Source organism: Equus przewalskii, chromosome 2 (assembly GCF_037783145.1).
Source record: "Equus przewalskii isolate Varuska chromosome 2, EquPr2, whole genome shotgun sequence".
NCBI classification, from domain to species: Eukaryota; Metazoa; Chordata; class Mammalia; order Perissodactyla; family Equidae; genus Equus; species Equus przewalskii.
Genome location: NC_091832.1, coordinates 25,454,151 through 25,480,758, shown reverse-complemented (window position 1 = coordinate 25,480,758; position 26,608 = coordinate 25,454,151). Strand labels below are relative to the sequence as shown.

The 26,608-nt window shown below is 59.1% G+C and overlaps 1 protein-coding gene across 1 annotated transcript in view; it reads right to left on the bottom strand.

Moving 5' to 3' along the window:
* Positions 1-2,529: 2,529 nt before the first annotated feature.
* The window catches only part of SDC3 (syndecan 3), a 38,228-nt gene continuing 14,149 nt past the window's right edge, over positions 2,530-26,608 (bottom strand). Inside the window, exons 2-5 of the mRNA XM_070596563.1 lie at positions 11,783-11,900; positions 9,673-10,286; positions 7,507-7,798; positions 2,530-6,583 (exon numbers count right to left, since the gene is read on the bottom strand). Coding sequence (XP_070452664.1) covers positions 6,417-6,583; positions 7,507-7,798; positions 9,673-10,286; positions 11,783-11,900 — 1,191 coding nt within the window. The 3' untranslated portion in view covers positions 2,530-6,416. The remainder of the gene's footprint in view (positions 6,584-7,506; positions 7,799-9,672; positions 10,287-11,782; positions 11,901-26,608) is intronic.

The following is a 26,608-nucleotide window of genomic DNA, read 5'->3' as shown; positions in this document are numbered from 1 at the left end:
CTGAGTGTGGACAGGGCTTGCAGCTCTGGCGGTGATGAAGCTGGACCCTCGGTCCGCCTGGGCCCACTCTCAGGCTGGAGGAGACAGGGTGGGCGGCCCTCGGAAGCTGAGCACGCTCTGTTCTCGGGGCAGCTTGGGCAGGCGGCTGTGACCTCTTGGGCTGTGGGAAACAATCAGCTATTCTGCCTCCTTCCCCTCTGTTCTGTTGCTCATCCTTTGGGCCAAAGGGCCCAGAGGGGAACGCTCCACCCCCAGCAGTGCCCAGCCCTCTGCGCAGCCCACATACACGATCTCCAGGCAGCGGCCTGGGCTCTAACAGGCCTAAGTCATCATGCACACCAGAGCTGACACCGATACTGTGACTTCGCCCCAGGCTCAGCAGATTCACCCCTCCCATAGGCAGCATGCTGGGCTCTGTAAACAGTAACAGTAACAATAATGGCAACAGTGATAACAATAGCCCACACTTAGAGAGCACCCACTGTATGCCAGGCCGGCTTCTAAGCACCATGCAGAAGAGGCAGGCACTACTATTGGCCCCATTTACAGGTGACGACACTGAGCACTGAGTCTGAATATCTTGCCCAGGGTCACGCAGCTCGGCGGCGGCAGAGCTGGGGTTTGAATAAAGGTTTGCCTGCTGAACGACGGACACGACAAAGAAAGGGATTAAGTCCAGCTGTTGGCTGCCACATATGCCCAGCTTCATGCTAGTTGCTTTCAATATATTATCTCATTTAATCCTCACAACAGCTTCCAAATATCGACCTTATTGTCCACACTTGCATGCGAGGAAACAGGCTCAGAGAGGTAGAGCCATGTGCCCAAGTGCACACAGGGGGTCCACTTGACTCCACGCTCATACCCTTCCCACTCTTCCAAGCTGAGAATAAAATATGGATGCGCATCACTAGAATTCAAATGAGGAGGGAGAGATGACCACAGGCTGTAGGAACCAGAGGAGGATGATTTCTCTTCCGAAAGCTTCCTGGACGGGGTGGGGGCCACGTCGTGAGCTGGGCCTTGAACGGATGCCCCCATCACAGCAGGCTTCGAGTGGGGCCCAGTCCTCTGCTGGAAGCTTGAGGCAGTGAGGCTGGCCCCTCCACCCCATTTTATAGTTGTGCAGCCTGCAGCTCTCGGGCATAAGTTGTCTGAGGTACCGCAGTGAGGTGCCGGGCCTCGGGGCACCGTCCCTGAACTGTCTGGAAATGAGGGGCATGAGGGGGCGGCTTGGAAGGGGTGGCTGAGGAGGAAAGACACGCACTCCCCAGATCAGCGTCATTACATAGTCTGAGACTCTGGTCATCGTCTGTCTCCCCAGGAGACTGTAAGAGCTCTGAGGACAGGGCTGGTCTGTCTCGGCAACCTTCCATCTACCAGTTCCAGGGCAGACACTCACGAAAGTTTAGGGCCGGGAGGGAGGGAGGGGGAGAGAGAAGGATGCATAGGATTTTATGCCAAATCCAGGGGCCTTGACTCCAGCCCACCCTAGAACCATCAGGACCCTGTCTGAGTGGCATATTTTAAGAGGAAGAAATTTCTAGAAGAAAGACTGGTGGGACACGGAGAGGTTTCCCTTGAGGAGGGATGTTCATGACCGCGACACTCATGCCTAGGGGCCATCCCACAGCAAGGGGGCAGAACCCAGCGCGCCCCCGCACAAGAATGATGACCGGAGGAGGGAAACACCGGAGAGGCAGCTTTGGGCTGAAAATAAAGGACTTCTCATCAGGCAGTGGCCCACTGCCCCAAGATGCACCAAGACCGCCACAAGAGGTGTGCTGCGTGGGCAGGGACGTCCCCTGCTGAGGCCCCAAAAAAGGGATTTTACACCCAGGGCCCAGGGATGGCTCTAAGGCCCTCCCAGCTCTGTGACCCTGGGACCCTGGAGAGAGTCTGTGGTTCCAGGCCCTGGAGCTCCTCCCGTCCCCAGGTTCTGTTCTGTCCCGACACCACCATCCAAGACCCCGTGAGCTGAGGCAGACCGTGCCAGGCACGTTGCTAGATGCTCTTTCTCATGGAATCCTGGCCACAGTCCATCTGGGGGCTGTTGTTCATTGTTATCCCACTTTACAGGTGAGGAAATTGAGGCTCAGAGAGGCCAAGACGCTTCTCCAGAGTCAGAGCTGGGACACGTGATCTGGCCTTGAAAGCAGGCCTGTGAGACCGCAGGGCCAGCCCCCTCGGCTGGTCAGGCTCCAATATCCTGTGGTCCTGAGATTCTCTTTGTGGCCTGAAACCACAGTTCTTCCCCCAGGAGTGGACCATAGGGCCCCCACAGCCTTGGCCCCACCCAACCGCAGCCCCCACCCTAGCCTTCCCACAGTCAGCTCCGTGGTTTCCCGGAACACACTCAATCAACAGCAGCTTTCACCACAATGATTCCCACGAGGGGCTGTTGGTCAGTTCTCCTTGCTTGCTTCTCAATTTCTTCTAAAAAGGAAGGTGGCTGAGGCCTAAGGGGGGCCGTGGGCTGTCCCTCCCCAAATGATCTCCATGTTTATCTCACACTCTGGCCACAAGACATCGTTTCAGTTTAATTTTATTTCCTCTTATAAATGGGCACAGCACGGGAAGTGTTAAAAAAGAAAAAAACGAACAAAAAACAAAAAAAAACAGTTCCTTCACAAGGTGGGGACAGATGCCTGGGTCTCTTTTTCAGTCTTTTTCCTCTGCTTTTCCTTACTTAAAGTTTTGGCCATGAACTCAGGACAGGTATGGTTAATAAACGGGTTACGGGGAGAGAGAGGGCAGGGAAGGCCTTGGGGAGGGAAGGACAAGTTGCCACCCACCCCAGGCCGGGTTCTTGGAGGGCTCTGTACAGGAGAAAGGATGCACAGGAGGGACACTGTCTTCAGGGGGCTCTCTGGAGCCACGCTGCCTACGAAAAATATTTACATGCATTTACCACGCTGGGACCGGGGGGCATTGAGCTGCCAGGTGGGCACCTGGGAGATGCCAGGGCTGTCAGTCCTCAGACGGCAACTCCGGGGCCCAGTCTCGGCGTCTCTGTAAATCTGTACACAGTCTGTGGGCTTCTATTTACAGGCTGGAGGCCTAGGAAGCAGGTCCAGGGTGGTGGCTGTCAGAAGAAACGCAGGAGAGCCGAGGTGGCGGCCACTCCTGCCCCGAGAAGCAGAGATGAGTCTGCCCCCTGTGCCCAGGGCCCCAGCCCTGGAGGACTGGACAGATGGCTTTGCCAACCCCAGGGGGGTCCAGCCTGGGCACCCCAAGCCACTGCCCGCAGACCCGCCCGGCCCAGCCCTGGCTACCATCCACCCACCTCCAGCGAACAAGGGGACCAGACTTTCAGGATCCGTATCCCCTCCGGCCCCCTGGGGAGACAGCCCGGGTTCCAGAAGTCACAGCTGGGGGTGGGCCCAGCCCCCAACTTCCTAGGCCCCAGCCCACCTCATGCTCTCCCATAGCCGAGGCCCCAGAGATTCACAAGCTATACAAGCTCCTCCTTTGGAATCAGCCGTGCTTCCAGGAAGTGCCAGGGCCCCAGAGGACCCCCTCCCCAGGAGCCCTACGGAGTCTGGGGACCTGCATGGGCAGCCTTGCACACATCACACAACGCGTCAGGCAGGGTGAGGCTCCACACCCACACTGTACCTACGAGAGCGCCAGCTCACCCTTGTAACCGACCTCGCTCTCTTGCATCGCCTTGCCTGAGCTGGGCTGGCCGGACTGTGTTAAACTTCATGAGGATAAAGCCTGGACATTTGTCTTGGGTCCAAAGCTCTATGAACAAGGCCCTCGGCCTCGGCCTCATCTCTCAAATGCTAAGGACACAGACAAGAGGCCAGTGCCAGGAGGCGAAGCCCCAGGCCCCAGGTTAGAAACCAGCCCTCAGGATGCAAGGAGCCAGGCCTGCTGGGGCCAGGCTGGACCCAGGCAGGCCCTTCCAAGCCCACTCCAGCCAGCCTAAACCCAGCTCATCCATCCTGTGCTGGACCCACCCCCATCACAGGCTCCAGCCCCAGACAGAAGCCGCACCCACTGCTGGGTCTCCTACCCTGTCCCAGCATCCCTGGACTGTCCGGGTCCTCTCTCCTCTATGCTCCCTGGTTTCTCAGCCTCGGCCTGCCCAGGCCTTCTCACCTTAGCTGCTGTCCCCACGACAGTAGCCCACCAGGGGGCAGGGGAGAGGGAGGCTGGGACTTTGGTCTCCCCCATGCCCAGCCCTTCTGCTCCAGGAATGACTGAGGCCAGGCCACGCCAACAGATCCTGGGCCCAGGAGGCCTCCTCCCACTCCCTCCCTCCCAAAGGCTCGAACCGGCTAGTCTCAACAGCATCCAGGCCCTGCCAGGAAGGGCGCTGGGCCTGAAAAATGGAGCCCAGCCTAGAAGCAGGACAGGTGGAAGAGGCAGGCCGTGGAAGCTCCCTGGAACCTCCCCCTCACTATCTCAGGCACCCCCGCCCCTTCCCCTGCACAAGTCTGTTGCCAGGGACTCTTAAAAAGGGAACAGAAATAAAACCTGGGTTCCTGACTTTCATGTGGGTTGCGGGTGAGGGGTCAGGGTGAGCCCCAGCCAACCACAACTCAGACCACAGCCCTGGGCTCCAAGGGCCCCTGCTAAGCACTCCCCCACAAAAGAAGATTTGCGACCCCACATTTAAAATATCTACGGAAGTGGCCCCACTTGCAAGGGTAACAAGGAAGGGGGAGGTGGGCCGGGGCCTGTGACCCCCCAACCCCCGCCTGCTGTCGGCCCTCGGCCTGGGGCAGTGCGGCTGGACGGGCTGCAGCCAGGAGAACCAGCAGGTGGTTAGGCCAAACGAGCGGGCAGGTGTCCTCGGGTGGGGCCCGGGGTGACCCCAGGGTGGGCTGAGGTGGGCCTGGGGCCAAGGGGAGAGGGTGCAGAGGGCCCGGCGGCGGGCCCCCCTCACAGGCACTTTGGAGACTTGTGTCCTGGGAGGCAGTCAGCCCCTAGCTCAGAGCCAGAGGGGGATGCAGGGGAACCAGGAGCCAGACCACATCCGCCCTCCCCACCCACGGCCTTTGGTCCTGGGAGGCCCAAGCCCCCTCCCAGCCCAAGGCCAAACTCCAGGCATCAGCCTACAGGGCTCCCAGCTAGTGGGGACTGGCCCCCAACCACCCCTCTGCAGGCTACAGAGGGGAGGAAAGCAGGCAGGGGTGACGCCAGGACGACCGGAGGGCAGTGCCCTGAGGGGGCTTGTGGCAACATCTCCCCACCCACACTTTCCTCCGGAAAGGGTAAGTGCCCCCATCGTCCTCCAGCGTAAGAGCGGGTTGCACGAGGTGAGAGTGTGCATCCACACGGGATTGTGTCTGACACGCTGGGGTTGGTGACAGTGCAGTTGGTGTGGGCGTCATGGTGAGGACTGAGTGTGACAGGGCAGCTCAGGGACCCAATATGGGCTGATTGTTCCGGCCTGACTCCACCCTCCCCAGGAAGCCTGAAAGCTGGAGACGTGTCGGGTGCCCGATGACGTGTGGCGGGGTGGGGGGACAGAGAGGGAAGCAGGCCACACTGTCACCGCTGGGCAACAATCACTAGTGACTTGCACTGTCATGAGCGTTTGGGGTGCGTGAGAAACACATGAGAATAAACATCTTTGGAAGAACGTGTGTGTGTCTGTAACACGTCTTGATTGGCTGGATGGCCAGGATTGAGCATGATTTTGTCACTGCACGCTGCTGTCTGTGTGTGTGACCAAATGTGTGACCGTGTGGGAGATGGTGTCTGTGCAGAGTCCGCTTGCGGGAGGCAGGTCCAAGCAGCCCAGCTCCTCCTCACCGGGGGCTGCCAGGGCACCTCTGGGAAGCAGATGCCTCAGGGGCAGACTGGGAAGGAAGTGAAGCCTGTGGGTGCATGTGTATCAGGGGGGTGAGGGGAGAATGACCCCACAACCCCAGAGAGGCCAGAACAAAACAGGCTGGCAAACAAGGGCTACCCTCTCACCCAGGCAGAGAGGGGCCCTGGGACAGGAACAAGAGGCTGCAGGGTCTCGATTTCACGGGCTGAGCTTGCCAAATGCTTGTCCTGGAAACCAGCCTGAGGCCCTCTCTAGCCCCAAAAGGAGACCTCAGCCAGCCCTGTGGCCCGGGCCAGCTTGGGGCTCAAGCCCCACCCCTTCTTCCACCAGCCAATCAGGAGCTTCCTTCCTCCTGTCCATCTGACATGAGGTCCTGAAGCCCCAGGCTGGTGGGGGGGGATGAGAGATGAGCTCGTAAGGGCACAGTCTGGGGCAGATGGCAGCGCCCTCTGTCCCCTGGGGAAGATCTGTGTGAGGCTGGCAGTCTGGGCAGAACTGGGCAGGCAGGCAGAGATGAACCAGGGCCAGACTCCATCCCTGGCCCCATCCCAGGCCAGGGCTGGTGGGACCGGGCTGGGGACAGGGCAGAGGGGTGGCGCTGAGGCTACGGGGAGGCACAGTGGCTCCACTAGGCGTAGAACTCCTCCTGCTTGTCAGGCTTCTGGTATGTGACGCTCGCCTGCTTGGGCTCCTCCAGCGTATAGCTGCCTTCATCCTTCTTCTTCATGCGGTAGATGAGCAGCGTGACCAGGAAGGCAGCGAAGAGGGCGCCCACCACCCCGCCCACAATCACAGCTGCAGAGGAAGAAGGCAGAGGTCAAGGGCCAGAGGCAGGGTGAGATGAGCTCAGAGCCTGGGGAGAGGGTGGAGGGTCCTGGGGGTGGGGGCAAGAAGGGGGAGAGGGCTGGGGGTCTCGAATCTGAGTCTGGAGTTGGAGTTGATTCAATACTATGGGTACTGGCTGTCATTTATAGTTCCACTGTGGCCTGGCTCCGTTCTAGTTGCATAACGCACGCTAACTCATCAAATTCTCAAACAGTGCTAATAAAGGAGGTGCCGTGGTCCTCACCAAATGCCAGATGCCATCAGTCAGAAGATGCCCCAGTATTTTATACATGTCAGGAAAGAAAAAACTCTAACAACTAAACTATGACACATCCCAACTACAGAAGAGTTAACATACGAACAGATGTGCACTGAGAATTAAGCGCAAAATGATTATCCCCCCAGAGGAGGAAAAGGGAGCCTGAAGAGGGCAAAGCCCTGCCCAAGGCCACACTGCTCCTGAGGGGCGAGTAGGGTTTGGACCACGAGTCCAGAGACTCCTCAGGAGATGCGGCCAGGGCAGGTCCTCAGGCTGGCATCACGGGTGGGGGCAGGTCAAGCCAAAGGATGGGGTCAGAGACTAGGATCCACGGGGTAAGGTCCAGGAGGAGTCAGCCAGCACGGCCCAGAGAAGCAGGCATCAAAGTCAGAGTCTGAGGAGGGGTCAGAGGGCACTGAGGAAAGTACTGGATGTAGGATGAGGTCAAGGTCAGGCCCTGGGATGGGGGAAGGGTAGGGAGGAACCAAAGGGTGGGTCCTGGGGTCACGTCCCCTACTTTCCTTTCCTAGGAAACTAGGCTCCTAGGAACGTCCCCCCGACCCCCCTCCTGGGTTCCTAGAGGACAAACTGAGGCCCAACCAGCTGCCCCACTCTGGGCTCCTCCCAGGCTTACCTACGAGCACCTCCTTCCGCTCCAGGATGCTCTTCTGAGGCAGCTGAGCAGCCGAGCTGCCCGAGTCGATGGCATTGTCCAGGAGGCCAGGGCCCGGGCGGGCACCCTTGGGCAGTGTCCCAGGTGGAGGTGATGGCTTGGCTGCAGCCCCGCCCACAGCCACCACCTCATTGGCTGTGTCTGGTTGCGTCGTCTCTTCCTCCGGTAACTCAAAGTCCCCGCTGGGCCCCCCACTCACTGGCACCTCTGTCTCATCCCGGATGGTGGTCAGGAAGGACTCTGGAGTCGGGGTCTGTAGGGAGGGTAGCATGAGCCCAGGAGCCAGGCCCCAACATCTCCTGCCACAGGGCAGCCACACACACACACACGGCCCCTACCACCACTCCACTTCCCCGGGGGGCTAACACTTACTAAGCACTCACTGTGTGCCAGGCACTGTGCTAAGCACATTAGGGGCATTTTCCCCTCACCGTATCCCCATGAAGGGAGTATTATTACCCCCAATTTACAGAGCAGGAAATAGGCTCAGAGAGGTTATGTGACTTGCCCAAGGACACACACCTAGTAAGTGGTAGAAGCAGAACAAAAATCCAGATCTATCTAACTCCAGTGTCTGTGTTTCTAACCACTACACCACACTGCCTCTATTGTCACATGGCTATGTCCTCTCCCCATCCCATCTCCATCATTTCCCCCTCCAGCTGCTGTTGAGGCACTGCCAGATGCAATGTTACGTACTTGGGCCTGGGATAGAGGTGAGTTCCTAAGCCTGGAGGTCAGTCCAGGAGCACAACCTGAAGAATGTGATGTCCCCTGGGGGCAGGTGCCCAAGGAACCAGCCCCGTGACCACGAATCTCAATGGCTCCCACCAAACGGAGGCAGGACCAGAGCTAGGCTCGGAGCAGGGATGCAGCCACTTCACGGGTAGGCAAGAGCAGGTGGGCCCAGTGTCCGGGCTGAGGAGAGGCCACGCGCAGAGACGGCACCAGCGACCTGGTCTCCACGCCCCAGCCTTGTCTCCCCTTCCTGCTTGGCTAAGGCTGTGCAACGCCAGGCTGCCCCAGCTGCTCAGAGGAGCTGAGGGCTGGGCCTGCGGCCTGCTGGGACTGCTGCGGAGTCAGAGGAGGCGACGCCCACCTGAAGGCGGCTCCACAGCCTGAGGGCCCCCTGCGAGGCCGCCAGTGAGCGCTTTCATGCCCCATCACTGTCTCCACGTCCCTCCTGGCCCAGCGTTCCCAGCAGGGACCAGGCTGCTCCTCCCATCTCCTTGATCCCATCCATCCCCAGATGCCTGACATCTCCATCCTCTTCTCTTCCTTCCCCCAACCCCCACCCAGACTACCCCAAAGACACACACGCCCCGGCTCTGGAGTCGACTGCCGGGTTCAAATCCTGAATCTGCCATTGCGGCTGTGAAGCCTCGGAAAGTGGCCTCACCTGTAGAAGGATGACGGCGGTGGTGCCCCCCTGGGGGGGCCTGAGGGAGAGAGGAGATGGCACAGGGAAAGCGCTCGGCACTGACCTGCCACCCGGGCAGCATCTGCAAACTCGAGCTCCCAGAATTCTTCTCCTACAGCCCGCTCTGAGTCACCCTCAGACTAATAATAACAACAACGACAACCACGATGATGATGACGATGACAGCAACGAGAGTGAAACTTTGACTCTCGCCAGGCACTGCTCTAAGTGCTTGGGATGTGTCAGGAAACTGAAATCTCACTATGATTTGTATCCTATTGTTTTCTCCTTTTCACAGGTAAGGAAATGGAGGTATGGAAAGGATCGGTGACTTCCTGAAGTCACATGGCTAAAAAGCAGCAGCGGAAGAAGTCTGCCTGGCTCCTGAGTCTGAACCGGAACACACAAGCCCTGGCCCTCCCCCTACCAACACACACACTCACCCAATTCTTTCTCCATCAGCGTCTTGTCCCAACATCCCAAGGCCCAGGCCTGGTCCCTCTTCCATCCCATCCGTCTCGACCTCTGAACTCGTCCTGTGACTCGCCCCCTGCCTTGGCCCTCCGGCCACATGCCTCTCTCACCCTCCCCAGCCCTGTCTGGCTCATCGGCAGAAGAGCCCGGTCCTCACCCCTGCCCAGCTCCATCCTCCCTAACCCAGCCTCCTCTGCCCCCACTCCCCATCCTCTCCCACCCCACTCACTCACCTGAGCCACCTCCGTGGGTCCAGGGGCAGTGGTCCCCAGGGGCAGGGTGCTCCTCTCAGGAATGTCAGGCTCCTGGGTGGTAGACGGCCTGGGAAGGGCCCGTGGCCTGGAGGTAGCCGTGCTGACCAGCCTGGGTGTTGGTGCCTCTGTGTCCAAGACGGCCACCGTGGTGGGAGGCGAGGGCACTGCTGGGGTGGTGGCCCGGGCCGTGGCTGCCGTGGTCAGTGGAAGAGGCAGAAGCCTCCGAATGCCGGTGGTCCTTACAACAGAGGTGGTGGCCGTGGAAGGGGGAGCCGCGGGGATGCTGGGGGCAGCGGTGGCCACTGTGGCGGGCACTGTGGCGGCTGTCGGGGCCCCTGTGGTGGTGGCAGCAGTGGTAGCCGTGGGAGTGGAGATGGTGGTGGCTCTCTGGCTGGGCTCTTCTGGGACCTCTGTTACCACTGGAGGGCTGGTGGCGGGCTCTGGGGTGGGGCGCTCAGAGGTGAGCTCTTCAAAGGGGGTGCCCACAGGCTGGATGTCCATGGTGGGCAGCACGGCGGGCGTGGTAGACACTGCCAGGGCCGCATCTGGGCTGAACCGCATGGCTGTCTCTATGCCCGACTCCTGCTCGAAGTCTGAGGGGGTGGGGGAGAGGAGAGAGCTGGGGAGCTGGGTGATTGTGGAGGGCATGAGGACCCCAGGTAAGCAACAGCCATCAAGACTGGGGACTCCCAACCCTCACTCTGCACAATTTTCCCAGGACAGGATGAGGGAAAGGAGGAAGGCATAGTCTGGCCAAAGGTCACCAGGTAGCTGATGGCTGATGGATGTTCCCCAGCTCCTCACTGCCTAGCCAAAAACGCTTCTAGGGGGGCCACCTCTTCCAGGAAGTCTGCCCTGACTATTCCAGCCCACTTAGGCTGGAGCTTCTAGCAGGCTGAATCCAGGCAGTGGTAACTGAAGGCCTGGTGGCTACAAATCTCGCTGGAGGTTGAGAGGAGCAGGAAAGTGGCATCCAGGGAAGAGTCAGACCTGGGTGCACCCTCCCATGAGCACAAGGGTTGGGTACATTAAGGTTGCCCCGGAGGCACAGGGAGAGGTCCAGAGGGAGAAGGAGCCCTTCCTCCAGGGGAATGCTTGAGCAATCTGGAGGAGTCAAAGCAGGACAGTGCAGGGACTGGGGAGGAAGAGAGAAGAGAGAGAGAGAGAGAAGCCAGAGCCAGCCCCGGGGCCTGAGACAGGCAGAGGAGGGGTGGGGGAGCCAGGGAGGTCTGAGAGCAGAGACATGACCCATTAGAGATGGATTTTGTGAAGATTAACCCACAAGAGGTTTAAAGGAGTGGCTAAAAGAGGGAGAGTAGAGGCAGGGGCAGGAGGAGGCAGGTGGCCAGTTCCACGACACGTAGACCTCCTCCCACCTCATCAGACCTGTCCTGTCCCCTCACTGGGCTCAACCTCAGCACACACCCCCTTTTTAGAGCTCCCTCTCTGTGCCAGACCCTGATATCTTATGCTGAGGCCGTCCAGAGGCTCTGAGAAGGCACATTTATCACCATTCACAGATAAGAAAAAAGACACTCAGAGAAGGAAAGTGGCTAAAGGTGGCACAGCTGTTAAGTGGAGAGGCTGAGATTCGAACTGGTGCACCTCCCTTGTCTCACTACTCGGCTGGCCTCTCCCAGGACCGGGCAGACCCACGGTCCCAGGCACAACTGGAGGCACCTGCCCTTGTCCATCACTGCCCTAAACCCGCCCTTGGCCACAGCTGATTGGACCAAAGGGGGGGCACCTGACCCAAGCTGGACCAATCAAATTGTCTCTGCTAAGGATCAGCCGCTATGTTGAGAAATGGCTGCTAAGTTCGTCCAAGTGGTCGGAACAGTACTGAAAACTGGGTTCCCCGAACAGGCCAGCGGTCTGCAGGGAGACCGAAGCGGTGCGCACAGAGACGCAGAGACAGAAACCGTGGGGTGCTGGGCGTCCTGGGCTCTGAGGCCTCAAGGCCGGGGTTCCAGCCCCAGGAAGATGCCGGCTCCTGCTCCCTGGGATCGCAGCCCCGGGTGGGGCCCTCGGGCAGACTGGTAGTGCCCACACGACCAACACGCAGGGAGAGGGAAGGGGAGGTACTTACAGCCCGAGCCCGACCCCGAGTAGAGGTCGTCCAGCTCATCATCCGGGAAGGGGTCGTCGTCCCCGGAGCCCTCAAGGTCCACGGGCCTCTCGAAGTTCTCGCTGCGCCAGCGCTGAGCCTGGGGAGGGCAGAGTCGGGCACTGGGCTCAGCGCCTGAGGCCTGCAGCCTGGACAGGCCCGGAGGGAAGACAGACACGCTCACCGGCCGAGTGACAACAGAGGGACGGCATTAGGTGTGGCCTCCAAGTGGGTAAAGAGCCAGGGGGGGCCTGATTACCACCTCCCACCCACCCAGGGGCCAGGGTAGCGGCCCCAGGTTCCTGCTGACAGCCACCACCGCGGACCCCTGGTCACTCCCCCATCCCCTGATCAGAACCGCTGGGAGGCAGAACAGGGTTTAGAGCCAGAATGCTGGGTTTGAGTCCTGGCCCCATCTTTACTAAATGTACAACCTGGGGCAAGTTACTCAGTCCCTCCGTGCCTCAGTCGACTCATTACTCCTAAGCAGATAGTACCGGCCTCACCGGGTTGTTGTGAGCACACGGTGTGTTCATACGTGTACAGTGCTGAGCAAACCCGGCAGGCAGCAGGTGCTCAGCACAGGTCAGCATTCCTCTCCCTGTGGCCAGCGTCATCAGCTCTATTCCACAGGGAGAACTGGGGCCCAGTTGCCCCAGGTCACCAGAGAGCATGTGATGCTTTAAGAGTCAGACTCGGCCAGGGACCCGAAGTGTCACATCTCAAAACCCAAAGGCAGGGCAACTCATCCCACCACACAGACAGGAGTCGGGGGTGGGGGAGGCTCTGGGAGGGAAGCTCCTTGGAGGAGGGGGTGAGGGGAGCAGGCTCCAGGCCCAGCCCTGGGTCCTCCCCAAAACAAAAGTCAGCACCACCCCCCCACCCCGGAAGTATCTCATTGCTGAGTCAGCTGAGGGCCCAGATGCCACTTCCGCTTAGGCCATGAGGGTCTCCAGGGGGGGTCCGCAGGGTGAGAGGGGCTTCTCCCAGGGTCCAGAGTCAGAACCTAGGAGGGCAGGGAGCTGGGGCTCCTGGGTCCAGACTGTCCCTCCCCACTGCAAGTCTGGGCAGAGAGCCAGGACTAAGGACGTCCAAGGTAGGAGTGCAAGCCCCTGGGAGGGGCAGGCACTGCTGGGCCCCCAGCCACACCTTTGACCCTGGCTCCAGACTGAGCCCAGCCACGGTCACTGCCCCCTGAGAGCCTTCTGGAGGAAGGTGATATTCACTCCTGGTGCTCAGATCTGAAGGACTAGCACTTGGGTCTTAATTGAAATAATGAAAGGCATCTCAAAGAGAGGGAACAGAATATGCAAAGGCTCCGAGGTAGGGAAGTGCAGTCTGTGCTCTCAGAGCTGGCCCTGCCTGCCCTCCAGCCTCACCCAGGGTCCCTCTGCACCCCTTCAATTACTGGATTCTAGCCCACTCAGGCCCCTTTCTGTTCCGCCTGGGTCTCTCCTGCCTCGTCCACTCAGGCTGTTCTCTCTGCCGAGAACACTCTCCCCTCCCATCCTTCATCCTCCAAATTTTGCCAGCTACTCCTATTCCTCTCTCACTTCTTTCGAGAAGCTCTCCTATTTTGATCTTTCAGAGCATCTTGTGAGTCTGAATTCACATCGATCACTACCCGTGATCTGTGTGTGCTTAGGCGTGTACTTGGTCAGTGACCGCCCACCCCCACTAGCTCCACCACCACGGAGGCAGGGCCGTGTCTGCACATGGTAGGTATTCAGGAAATATCTGTCAGGGAATGGAGTTGGGGTTGGAAGATGTGAGTAGTTCTGGGCAGGGGCAGGCTGGTGCTGAGGCTGCGGAAGCCCCACTACAGAGGGCTTGCCGTGTCCCACTGCCACTTTATCTCGGAAATTGGTCATTTTTCATCCTGACTGCACATCAGAATATTGTGAAAACTGAGCTCAGCGGTTCAGCAGGTCTGAGGCGGACTCCGAGCATCTGCGCTGTCTGACCGACGCGGGGAGCCATGGAAGGTATGTGAGCAGGAGAGGGACCAGATCGGCATTGCGCTCTGTGCTCAGCTTCTCACACCCCGGCCCCTGACGGGCCGCCTTTTGGAGTCAGCGCTAGAGAGAGGATCCCAATCCTGGCTTCCTGCCCCAGCCTCAACCACCTGCTCCAAAGCCCCACCCAGCCCTGCCAGGGCAGGAGGCCAGGGCAGGGAGCCAGGAGACTCACCCCCCCCCCCCACCCCCGTTACCACACACACAGACACACACACACACACACACACACACACGGTCTCAAAGTAATGAATTAATCAGTATTTACTTGCTACCAGTGAGTCATGGAGTGGAACAATTAGTGTAATTGCTCCCGTGACTAATTGCTGGGTCTTCCTCCCTTTTAGACATTGCAGGAGCTCAGAGCAGCCATCATCCGACTTTCCCCAGCTCCCACCTCTGCCCCTACTACCAAGAAAACTGAATCCCAAGCCCCTGGCGAGGGAGCTCGAAGGCTCCTCATCCTGCCAGCCTCCAGAGCCTGGGCCCGCTGGCGGCCATGGGAGACTTTCTGCTTAGTTCTGAGACAAGCAGCCTGAAGCCAGAGACGTGCAGCTCCTGCTCAGAGCCACACAGCAGGACGGAGACTCAGGCTCCTGCTCCTGGACGGGGCCGTCTTCACGGTCTCGCCATCCTTCTGGGCAGGCCAGAGAGTGACTGGGAGACCTTTATCTGGGAGGAGGAGTTCTAAGAAGTCTGTGGTCCCCGGGGACCCCCAAAGTGGAGTGGACCTGGGGGCCAAAATAGGGAGTCCTCATGATTCGTCAGTGACCAGCGCCACACCCCAGCCCCTAACAGCCTGCTCCCAGAAAGGCCTGTACAAATCCACAACCCCCCAAGCCACACAGAGCCTTGAAATGATGTAACAGAGACTCAGAGAGAACACACACACACACACACACACACTCTGACACACACTCACCTAAAGGCAGCCAGCAAGAGGCCCCCTGGGTTGGCATGCCTTTGGGTGCAAATAGGCACGTGCACTGGGGCGGGCCCTGGGTGGGGGCGCACGCTGTGCAGCTCTGAGGCTCAGAGACGAGCGTGGAGCCTCCTGTGAACCCATCAGCCTCCACTCAGGTAGCTCTCACCTAGATACTATTCATCCCCAGCTCAGTAGCCATCGACATGACAACCGTTACCATGACGACCATCTCCTCCATGCTAAGGACCAGGAGCTCCAGCTCCCCACAGAGATGGGGGGGCAGGAGAGGGAGAGATGGTGGAGGAACAGAGAGGATGAGCCGGAGGGGGGAGGGCAGAGACACAGGATGAAGAGGCAGGGACACAGGGAAGTCAGGGTCAGAGGGGCATGGGGTTGGAGGGGGTGGGTGGAGGGAGGACTTGGTGCGGGAGAAAGGAGAGAATGTGAGAGTAGGAGGCAAAGGGAGAGAATTCTCTCACATCTTAATTTAGCCTACCGCTCATCAAACAAAGCTGGGGAAGGGGCCACCGCAGTGATTTTCCAAACCTGCATCCAAGAGAACATTCTTTCCAAGTAACAAGCAGACCCCAGACGGGGTTGGGGGGGGGAGAGCCAATAACCCAGTCACCCCTCAACTCACCCTGAGAAGCTTAATGCTGGGGACACCTGCGACCTGTGGGGGTGAGGGACGGGGTGTAGAATGCCATCATGCCCAGCACCCCCCAAAGCCGGCTGAATGTTAGCTCTACCCCTCCCTGGGCCAGCTGGGGGGCCAGGGCTCAGTGGCCCCCTCCCAGGAACACAACAGAGGCAGTGCAGCTCCCAGGGGGACAGAGAGGAGAGCAGAGGGAGATGGGGGCAGGGAACTCAGAAGTCACAAAGTGCCAGAGGAGGATGGTGACAAACAGCCTTTGACCCCCAAACGACCTCTCCCATTTGCATAATTCCATGCATAATGAGCATAATTATCCATACCATTCCCTTAAAGGAGAACTGAATCCAAGTGCCCCAGGACCCTGCAGCCTCCCTCTGACCCTCACTGCGTCCCCTCCAGGTAAACTCACACCTTCCCACGCATGATCAACACACCCACACACCCAACACACACACACACACACACACACACACTGCAACTAACAGACAATCCAGCCTGACACCCTCATGCACACACTACATATTCCAGCATACATACAGCCACGCCCTACAAAAACACACACACCCAGCACATACATACACACACCATCACGAGTAACATTTGCCAACCCCAACCTGTGCACCCACCTCAGCTCACAGACAATACAGCCTGGCACAAACTGGCACGTGCTCACCGGTCTACTACACTCCTGGCTGCACACACACACCTAGGGTATGCACAGACCCACAGCTGCACCCTTCTTCTCACCTAACGCCGCCCCCCGCGGCGCCCCAGGCCAATGTCGGCAAAATCTCATAACCACATGGGTGGCACACCCCGACCCATCCCCGTGTCCAAGCGTGTTCCCTAAATCATACCTCACCTACACATTCCCCACGGCAGGGCCACCCCCGGACCTGGATGCAAACCTCACAACTTGTAGACACGCTCTTCTCCCGCCTGCACCCCCGATACCCACCGCACGCAGCCTCGGGGCGCAGGCCAGAGAGCGCACCGACCGCCGAAGCCCCGGAACCTTCCGCTCCCTGCCGCACCCCAGGCCTGGGAGCAGACCCCCAGCTGGAGGCTCCCCGAGCAGCTGCTGAAGAGCTGAGCTCCCCAGGGGAGCCACCGAGGGTCCTCGGGGACCTCTGCCCACCAGGCTGAGGGGCTGCCCAGGTTCCAGCCCCCCACTTTAGTCATCACAGCCTCCCAGGGTTTTATTGCCGCATCTCACAGAGACAGACGCTGAGACAGGAGCACGGGTCCTCAGTCTCCCGAATCCTCACCCTGAGCACTCCAAGGCCGCACCCGACCCGCGGCTCGCCCAGGCCTCCTACACCTGTGACCACGGGCCCCCTCACTCCCTGCATGACCTCAGCTCAGATCTAGCCACAGCCCTCCACACACGCCCAGGGTGCACGCACGCCATACACTCTAGCACATGGCGAACACACCGGGTGCTTCCAAACAGCCACTCCACCCCGTGCCCCTGCACGGGCACCCACCACGTAGTACCACCCTCCCACTCTCGGAAGCCCAACAACGGGCCTCTGACACCTGCATCCCCCAGGCCCCTCCCTCACGCACACCATGCACACGCACCACGCACACTCCCTCCCAGGTACATACAAGCGCACACACAACACCGGAGTGAGACGGGGCATCCTTCCCAGGGGGCCGGCACGCCCCTACCACTGTTCCTCACCACCCCCTCACCACCACCCCAGCTTGAGCTGACCCACAGCCCCACCCCAAAGAGGCACCCCAGGCTCCCACAGGGGTCAGAGAGCCCCCCTCGCCCAGCACCACCCCCAGCTGATCCTCTCCGTAGCGTTTTCAAGCAGCTGGGACGAGTAAGGGACCCAAATCAGCAGGACGTCAGGGAAGTGTCCTCGCTCCCACAGCCCCCACTCGGAGTTGGGGGGGTGCCTGTTGAGGTAGAAAGCCCAGCCCCCACCACCTGCTCTCCCCCATCAGGAGAAACAGGACAGCACAGAGGTTAAGCCAGAATGACTCGGCTCCTCCCCTTATGACCCGTCCCGTCAGACATCAGCCAGGCCACTGAGTTTCTGGGCACCTCAGTCTTCTCATCTGTAAAATGGGGGTGATGACAATAGCATGTAGCTCCTAGAGCCACCACGAGAATCAAATAAGATCACGCAGGTAACTGGCTGAGCGCAGGTCCCAGGCCTTAGAGCTGAATAACTATATGCAGCCACAATGACTAGGAGTTCCATGTTAGTACTCCTATCACTATTCCTGAAGGCTCCATCTCATTTAAGCTTCGCCACCCCCATGAGGGAGGCAGAATCAGGATGATCACACTCACGCTGCAGATGAAGCTATTCATGCCCAGAGAGGCCAAGTGGCATTGCCAAGGCCACACAGCAGGGGAGAGGGCAGAGAGAGAAAAAGAGAGAGGCTGGGGGAGTGGGGAGAAAGGGCGAGTTACAGAAACAGACACAGACACACAAATTAGGTCAGCTGGCAGGGGGCCAGGAGCCTAGCACCCCTGTGCGGTGCTAATCGTGCCGCAAAAGCTAAGAATAAAATCAAGTACAATTAATGCTGCCCGAGCTTCCTTTGCCCATTAGCCAGACTAGGACTCCACTCTCCTGGTCACCAGAGGCAAGGTGAGCAGAGGCTGGGAGCCCAGCTTTAGGTTCAGACAGTCTTGGGTTCAAGTCCAGCTCCGCTTACTTGCTGGGTGACTCTGGGCAAGTTACTTAACCTCTCTGAGCCTCTGTTTGGAAAAATGCAGACAATAATAATACACACTTTATAGAGCCGTTGTGAGAATAAAGTGAGATAATGCACCAGAAGTAGGCAGTTGCCCAGCACACAGGTGGCGCTCCACAGGCATTCATTGGTATTACTGTGGCATGTTTCCCACCTCAGGTCCCACCTTAAGGCAAAACTAGGCCTGAGTGACCACTGAGTTCAACTGTCCCTTCTTACAGATGTGGAAACTGAGGCCCAGGGAGGGGGAAGACTTGCACCATCCCACCCCCCAATAAGAGTGGGCAGTGCCGGGGAATTAGTCTTCCAAGGAACACTCAGAGAGGTAAAGTGATTTACCCAAAGACACACAGCCTCTTAACGACTAGCTCCTGGAAGCAGGGTGGTCTCAGCAGAGCCCTCTGGATCCCTACAGGGCCCATCTCCAAAAGGCCCTCAGGCCTGTGAGAACTCAGTGCCCCTCACGCTCACCAGCTCCAGCCCGGAGACCCAGAGCGTCAGCACAGGAATGTGGGCCGGGGCCAGGCCCTGGGCAGCGGGACAGCCGAGGGGGACACACAATGGGAGCCTGGACCAGGAAGGGGGCCGCCTCGGTCTCCGCCCCCCGCCCGTCCACAGCTGCCCTGGCTGGGAACCCAGGACCCGCCACATTCACTGGCTGCTGGCGGGGTGGGGGGCACGAAGGCTGCATCTGCTGGGGAGGGGGCGGCAGGGCCCGGGGCCCAGAGAGCAGAGGGCCTGGGGGAGGAGGAGGTGAGCAGAGGCAGAGTAGGCCAGGCTGAACTCGACAGACCTCCCCACCACAAATATATCAGCGAGGCCCAGACGCGACACTGGCTGACGTGCCCTCCCACCAGCCTTACTCCACCCGCCCCCAGATCTTCCACAAGGGCAGCCGGGAGGGCAGGAACACCCGGGGCCATCCCATCTCAGCCAACTGCTCTGCCAAGGACATCCCGGCCCCACGCCACACTCCACCCCCAGCCCCAGCCCGGCCCCTCCTGCACCTTCTCCACCCCCAGCCCCGTGCTCCCATCGTCCTGCCCAGAATCCCCATCCCCATGGCGGCACTGCCCCATCCACGCCCGCCCCAGGGTGAGAGCAGGCAGCGTCCCAGCTCATGAGGCCACAGCCTCTGACACCAGACAAGTCCCCTCCCTTCTCCACACTTCGCTGTCCCATTTGTAAGTGAACTGTCGAGCTGGGTGCTGTAAGCGTCTTTCTGACTCTGACTCTGGGCGTCCAAGAATTCAGCCCTCAGGTCAGAGAGGGCTGGGCCGTGTTACTTATGAGAGAGAAAAAGTGGAAATAACCTACAGTCCCAACCCCCGGGCACTAGTGAAATAAGTGAGGTCACACCGTCGCACGGAATATTACACAGCTGTTAATCACTGTGCTCACGAGTCCGCACTGTCTACTCAGGTCGTTGAAAGGCAGAAATGCCCAACCCAAGGCTTTGCTTTTTTTGTTTCAAAGACTGTTTAAGGACATGGAAAAATGAGCACACAGCTGTCAGGAGGCAATAGGGCCCGGCTGCCAATCGGACCATCTCAACGGTTCTGTCTCAGCACCGGGGGGACCCCGGGCAGGTACTCCACCCTCTGGGCCCAGCTTTCCTCATATACCAAGACAACAGTGCCCACGTCATGGGGTTCACGGAGGAGATCCCGAGTGCCCACCCACTGACAAACTGCTCGATAAATGTTGGCTGTTTATACTATTATCATCACTAAGTTTAAAAAATAGGTTACCAAAAAAACTATGTTGAACTTGCTCCTGTTTTAACAAACTCACTTCCAAAGTGAGTTCGAAACACTGAATTCCACGAAACGTTCCAGAGGCTCTCTCTGGGCCGTGGGGCCACAGGGTTTTCATCTTTCTCTCAGGACCTGTCTGTATTTTCCCAACTTTCTACCATAAACTCAGGAAACTTTAATATCAGAAACAGCACATGCTTGCTGAGTCCCCACCCCTGCTGTTCTCCGGCCTGTGAAGCTCCACGGCCCCCCGTTCTGCCGAGACCCCAGTGGGACTGTTCCTGAGGAACCAGAGGAGCACACGGCGACCAACAGAGAGGAGTCTCCGAAGGAGCCAGAGCTGCACACAGCTGCACCTCACCGCAGACGGGCTGGCTCGGCAGGCCCGCTCCCTCCCTGGCCATCAACCGGGCTGGCGGCCACAGTGGCCCACGGCACCCAGATGCCTCACCCGCCCACGTGCTTCTCCCACCCGCCCGGGTCCTAGCACCACCATCCCTGCTGGTCCCAACTGGGGTGCGAGCTGGCCGCCCTACAGCTGCCCACCTGTCACCAGCCTCCTCAACCCAGGGTGGGGACACCGCTGTCACCCCTCCATCACTTCCAGCCACCTGCCCTCTAGCGTCACCCTCTTGGCCACCCTCACACTGCTCATTTATTCCTGTCCCCACGCTCCTGCCTGAGAGCAGGACCACCCACGGAGGCCCCGTTTCCAGACTCAGCGACCTACTCTCCCAGCTGCCCTCCCCCCACACTCCTCCCACACCAAACCCTTTCTGGTTCTGGAACCGGCGGGGCTCGTTTGGGCCTTCCCCTTGCTGTTCCTGCCTTCTGAATACCCTTCCTATCTCTGCCTGGCCAGCACCTACTTGATCGGTCAGGACAAGCAGTATTTGTCAAGCACCTACTGTGTGCTAGGTGCTGTTCCAGGCACTCGGGGTCCCACGATCAGCGGAACAGAGATGTCCTCATGAAGCTCGGTCGGCTCCAACCACACCTCCTCTGCGAGGCCAACCACCTGCCCGGTCTGAATCAGGAGGTCCCTTCTGGGGACTCCACCTCCACCGTGCTGTTTTATGGGGGAGGAGAGGCCCCCAACCATGCTCCTGTCACTCCAACGGGCCCTTCCTACCAGGTCCATGGATCCAGTGGGCCACCTGGGAAGCAGGTGCTCGTGTCCCCATCTGCCCATGAGGAGACTGAGGCTGTTAAGCCACCGGTTGGGGGCGCAGCAGGATTTCAATCCTGGCCTCACTGACCCCAGACCCCGTGCTCGGTGAACTCTTGAACCCCCAAGAACGCATGCGGGGACCCCAGTTTGTGACACGACATTCATTTCACTGGCGCATTTCCAGAGGAGGCCTGGGGCCTTTCTGTCTCTTAACATGAGCAACAGCGAGAGTTACCACGGAGGGAGCACTCACCATGTGCCAGGCCCTTTATAAGCACACTGCCTCATTTTTCCTCACAGACATCTTCCCGGTGAGGGATTATCACCTCCATTTTACAGATGGACAAACCAAAGTTCAGAGAGGGGAAGCAACTGGCCCAAAGTCACACAGCAATGGGCCAGATTTGAACCCAGGATTAGCTGAACCCCAGGACCATGCTCTTTGCACTGTAGTGCACACCTACTCCCAGGCCCCACCAGTCTCCCCCACCAGAAGCCCCTCAAAGGTGCGGCAAGTGTCGGAGTCCACACACCACCCCTGTCCCCCTCAATACCCTGCACAGAGCCAGACAGACAGATGGACTGAATGTCTGGGAGCGAGTAGAAATGGAGGACAGCTCCTGCTCCCATGACAGGTGGCCCAGCTCACATGAGCAGCCCCACCCGCCACCCTGTCCCTCACTAGCAGGTGCCACTGGGACTGAGCCTCCAGGCTCTGCGAGGGTCCCTGTAGCAAGGGCCCGCCCACTCCTGGGGCTGTGAGTCTCCAAGGACGACCTGGGTGGGGGTTAGGTGTTCCAGTGCTGGCTTCCAGAGAGCCCCGCTCAAGCCCTCCACCCGGCGGGCCTCAGTGCGCCTCCTAGAGAATGGGGATAGCGATCCCCAACACAGAGACCAGCTGTGATGGCGCTGTGCAGTTACTAGGCAGCCAGTAGATGCTGGGATGTGACACAGTGTCCCTACTCAAAGCTCACCTCCTCCGAGAGGCCCTCCCTGACCACTAACTGCACCCAAGCGACCTCCCCACCCCCCACCCCTCTGACACACTAGGGTGGTGTCTCACAGCCCCCACAGCCTGGGAGGGGCTTGTTTACTTACTTCCTCATCTACTGTCTGTCTGTCCCCCGCACATGTCCTGGGGGCCGCCATCAATATCCACTCAGTGACTACTGAGAATGGGAACCCCCCTACAGACTCACAGCACCCACCTCCCACCCCCATCACCACGTGATCCTGGGCAGGGCCCGTCCTCTGCCTCAGTCTCCCCGTGTGTAACACCAGGCGGTTGGACAACCATTCCCTCTGGTCCCTCCAAAATCCAGAGAGGACTCCGACGGGAGCTGGGAGGAGGGAAGAGAAACTGAGACTGATCTCAGCATACTCCATCATAAAGACTATGCAAATTATATGCAAAAACATGCAGATTAGCGGGCTCCCAGTGGAGCCTATGATTCTGGCCCTTTATCACCAGGCCGGGGTTGGGAGGAAAGTAGCATGTCCTGAGCACCTACTGAGCACCAGGCCCCTCGCTGATGGAGCCAGGTGAAATGTGCCTCCTTACTCCACTGACCCAGAGAGGCCAAGCGACTTGCTAGAAGTCACAGAGAACCCAGCTAGAGAGTCAGGACGGAGTGGGGGGGGCCAAGGCAGCTGGGAGTAGGGCCTGGGGGGGCAGGGCCGGGAGAGCAGATAGAGGCTCCAGGGCAGCGTGGCTGGTTCTCACCCCCACGGACCTGAGGGAAGGCAAGCTCCAAGGGCACAGCCATCTTTGGCCTGATCGCAGGGGCCACTTGAAGCCAGGTGAGAGGGTTCCAGGGCCCTCACCAGCCCTGAGCCTTGGCTGGGACCCCAGAAAGTGAACAAAGGTGAGACAGCCCCACTCTGCCGGCTGTGCTGGTACATCCTCCCCAAAGCGTCCCCAGGCGCATGCCAGCACACAGCCTGAGGACACACAACATACATACCCCAAACGTCCCCAACTGTGTGCGTGCGGCTGTGTGTGTCCAGGCCCAGCCTCCTGAGGAGTCAGGCTGTGGTCCCCTCGCCCTCCCGTTGGCTGGGTTATTTATAACCAGCACAAACTCACACATGGCAGAGACTCGACGCCCCATCCCCCCGGGACCATCCCACGGGCTTCTGAGCTGCCCCACTTCGAAGCGATGGAACGAGTCAGACTCAGGTAGTATGAGACAGGGGCCTCCAGGGCCACCACCACCATCACCCAGGTGGGAAACTGAGGCACAGAGCAACAAGTCAGACAAAAAACCTGGAGGAGGGGCTGGCAGAGACCCCAGAGGCCTGCCTAGGGCCACACTTGCCTCCAGGGCTGCCTCCAGCCCAAGATGACAGTCTGTGAGACACAGGCGAGGTGGGGAAGGGGCAGAGCAAGGCCGAAGCGCTGACCCTCATCTCCCGAGTCCTGGCAGGCAAGTGGGGCCTCGCCAGGAGCAGGGGCTCTGAAGCTGACTGCTCAGTCCAAACCCCAGCACTGGCCCTCAGCAGCTGTGTGACCCTGGGCAGGTAAGTCCACCTCTCTGAGCCTCAGTTTGTTCTCCAACAAAATGGGCAGAATAATAGTACTGACCTCAAAGCGTTGGGAGAATTAAATGAGATGATACAAGCGGGCTGTTAGCCCAGAGCCTGGTTACCTCTCGGCTGGGTGACCTTGGAGTAAGCTGCCTGGCCTCGGCCTCAGTTCTCCCATCTGCAAATGGGACCACAAGCCTCAGCACACACAGACTCCTCTCTCTTTTCCTCTGTTCACAGGGGGCCCCATGACTCCAGACCACCCCCAGATTACCCCCTGGATCCTCTTTAACCCCCATCACTAAGCACTTGGAGGTTTTCAGACATTGTGCCACTGAATCTTCTAAACCACTCCTCAAGGTGTAAATTCTGCTCCCAGTTTTGTGGTGAGCACCTTGCCTTGTCAAATATAGATGTTCTATAAACATGTGAGGGATGAATGGATGCAAGAACAAATGTGATCAGAAAGTTGGAAAATAACAAGTGTTGGTGAGGATGTGGGGAAATCGGAACCCTTGTGCACCAGCGGTGGGAATGGAAAAGGGGCCGCCCACAGTCTGGCAGCTGCTCAAAAGGCTGAAAACAGACTGATTATGTGACCCAGTCACTCTACTCCTAGGGTATGACCCAAGAGAAGTGAACACGTGAGTCCACACTTTTTCAAAAAACAGCAGTATTCCTAATAGCCAAAAAAGTGGAAATAACCCAAATGTCCATCAACTGATAGATGGATAAATAGAAGGTGGTATGCCCATACAATGGAATATTATTCAACAAAAAAAGGAAATGAGGTACGGACACCTGCTACCACATGGATGACGCTTGAAAACATCCTGCTCAGGGGAAAAAGCCAGACACAAAAGACCACACACTGTGTGACTCCACTTACGTGAAATGTCCACAATCAGCAAATCCACACAGACAGAAAGTGGGTTAGTGATGGTTTCATTGGGAAGAAACGAGGAGTGGCTGCTAATAGATACAGGGCATCTTTCTGGGGTGATGAAAACGTATAAAACTGGTGATGGCTGCACAATTCTAAATATACTAAAAACTATTGAATGAGATACTTTAGATGGGTGAATTGTATGGCATGTGAGTTAAATCTCAATAAAGCCATTGTTTAGGGGGAAAAAAAAGAAGAAAGAATGTGTAATTGAGGCTGGGAGAGGGTGAGAAACTTGCCCAGGGTCACACAGCAGAGCCTGGACTCAAATCCTCAGCCTTATCCCTGCTCACCTCCTCACCAAACCCCAGTGGAGGCGTCCCCAGCCCCCACCCCGGAAGGACAAACACAGACTCCGCAGGCCACAGCGGGCGACGCCTCACACAGTGACTGCCTCCTGTGTGCTTGTCAAACGCCACTTTGTCAGGTGGGACCACTGGAAGGGGGCAGGCTTGGCCCAGAGGGACCCAAGAGAAGGGAGGTAACCCCAGACTCAGGCCGGTTGCCACCTCCATCGCTACGCCCCAGTGTCCCAGCTCCAGCCCTCGGTGGTTCTGAGACACCCCCACCCGAGCCTTCTGTCTGTGTGGTTGGCCCCTGGATGCCCTCAGGAGGAGGCACGAGGACATGTCCCCACCAGGGAAGGAGGTGGGAGGGTGGCAGGCCCAGCAGAGAAGCACATCTGAATCTGAAGACCAGTCCGTCTGTTCCCCGCCCCTGTGGCTGTCTAGGGCAGACTTCAGGACAGACAGGTCCCCGGGGCCCACCCCTCACCGCCTCCACTTGGCTTCTGGGCACCAGCCTCTGCCCAGCCCAGCTGGCAGCCGCAGAGCCTCCGGCTGGTTTCCGTTCTCTATTCTCTGCGAGAGGCCCGTCTGTCCCGAGTGCTGGGCCGGGGCACGAGCTGCCAGGCCAGTCTGACAGGTGCCCAGCACCCCACACGCCCCTGCCAGGCTGCGCCCAGGGATGAAGCCTGCACCCCTGAGCCCCCTGCCTCCAGCCCACCACCTCGGTGAGCTTCCCAGCCCTGGCTCTGGGCCCCACCTGGTCACTAGGAGGGGAAGAGGTGGCCTCTGAGAGCCTTACAGTGCAAACTGCAGGGCACGGCCACCAAGGATCTTGAGGAGGGGAAGCCAAGAACTCCACGAGGACCCACTGGCCCTCAGTCCCAGCCTGGAGGTGGAGGGAGCCAGAGAAAACCCCAGGGCCCCGTGTCCTCTCCCCATCATCAGCCGCCAGCCTCCCGTGGGTCCAGCACATCCTTGTGTCCAGCAGCCGCCCCTCTGCCCACTGCCACGCGCTCTGGCAAAAAGTTGAGCCCTCGCCACTGAGCCCAGAGGCCAACCACCTGCAAGGAACTCAGGGACCCTGAGTGCCCTGCCCCCACGCCCGCACAGCCCAGGGATGAAGTGCACCCTCCTTGACTCCATGTCACTTGAGCACGGCTTTCCGGTCCAAAACCTCCTTCAGGTCTCAGCTGACCCATGACCAGACCCTCCGCAGGCAGCCTCAGGGGCCCCAGCCCTAGGCTCCTGCCATCAGAGCCCCAGTCACACCGGTGTGGCCCCTCTGCATAGGGAGCTCCACCCGGGCTAGCCCCAGCCCCAGGCCAGAGCAGGGCCCCAGGGACATCCAGATAAGCGAGCCCCAAGTGTCCAGCCCAGGAGCAGGAGCAGACAGCAGTGTGGGCAGGAGAACCTGGACTGGAAACGCAGAGCTCCAAGTGGACAGCCAATAAGGGCTGTTACTGGGAGCCAGTCTGTTCCCCAAACCCCAGGACAAGGACAGGGGTGGTGACTGTCACCCCTGTGGTGACAGAGGCCTGTCATTACCCCTGCCCCTTTGTTATCAGTCCTGGTCACCAGCTCTGGGCCCTGCACCATGCTGGACCCTAATCCTCACAACTACCCTGCAGGGCGGTGGTCACCATCCGGCTTTACAGAGGGGGACATGGGCACAGTGAGCTGCCCGAGGTCACCCAGCTGACACAAGGAGGTCATAGTCAGAGCTCAAGTGGGGCTGCTGCCCAAACCACCCCCTTCCCACCATTCATCACAGCCATGCCTTAGAGACACACACATCCATTCTGACA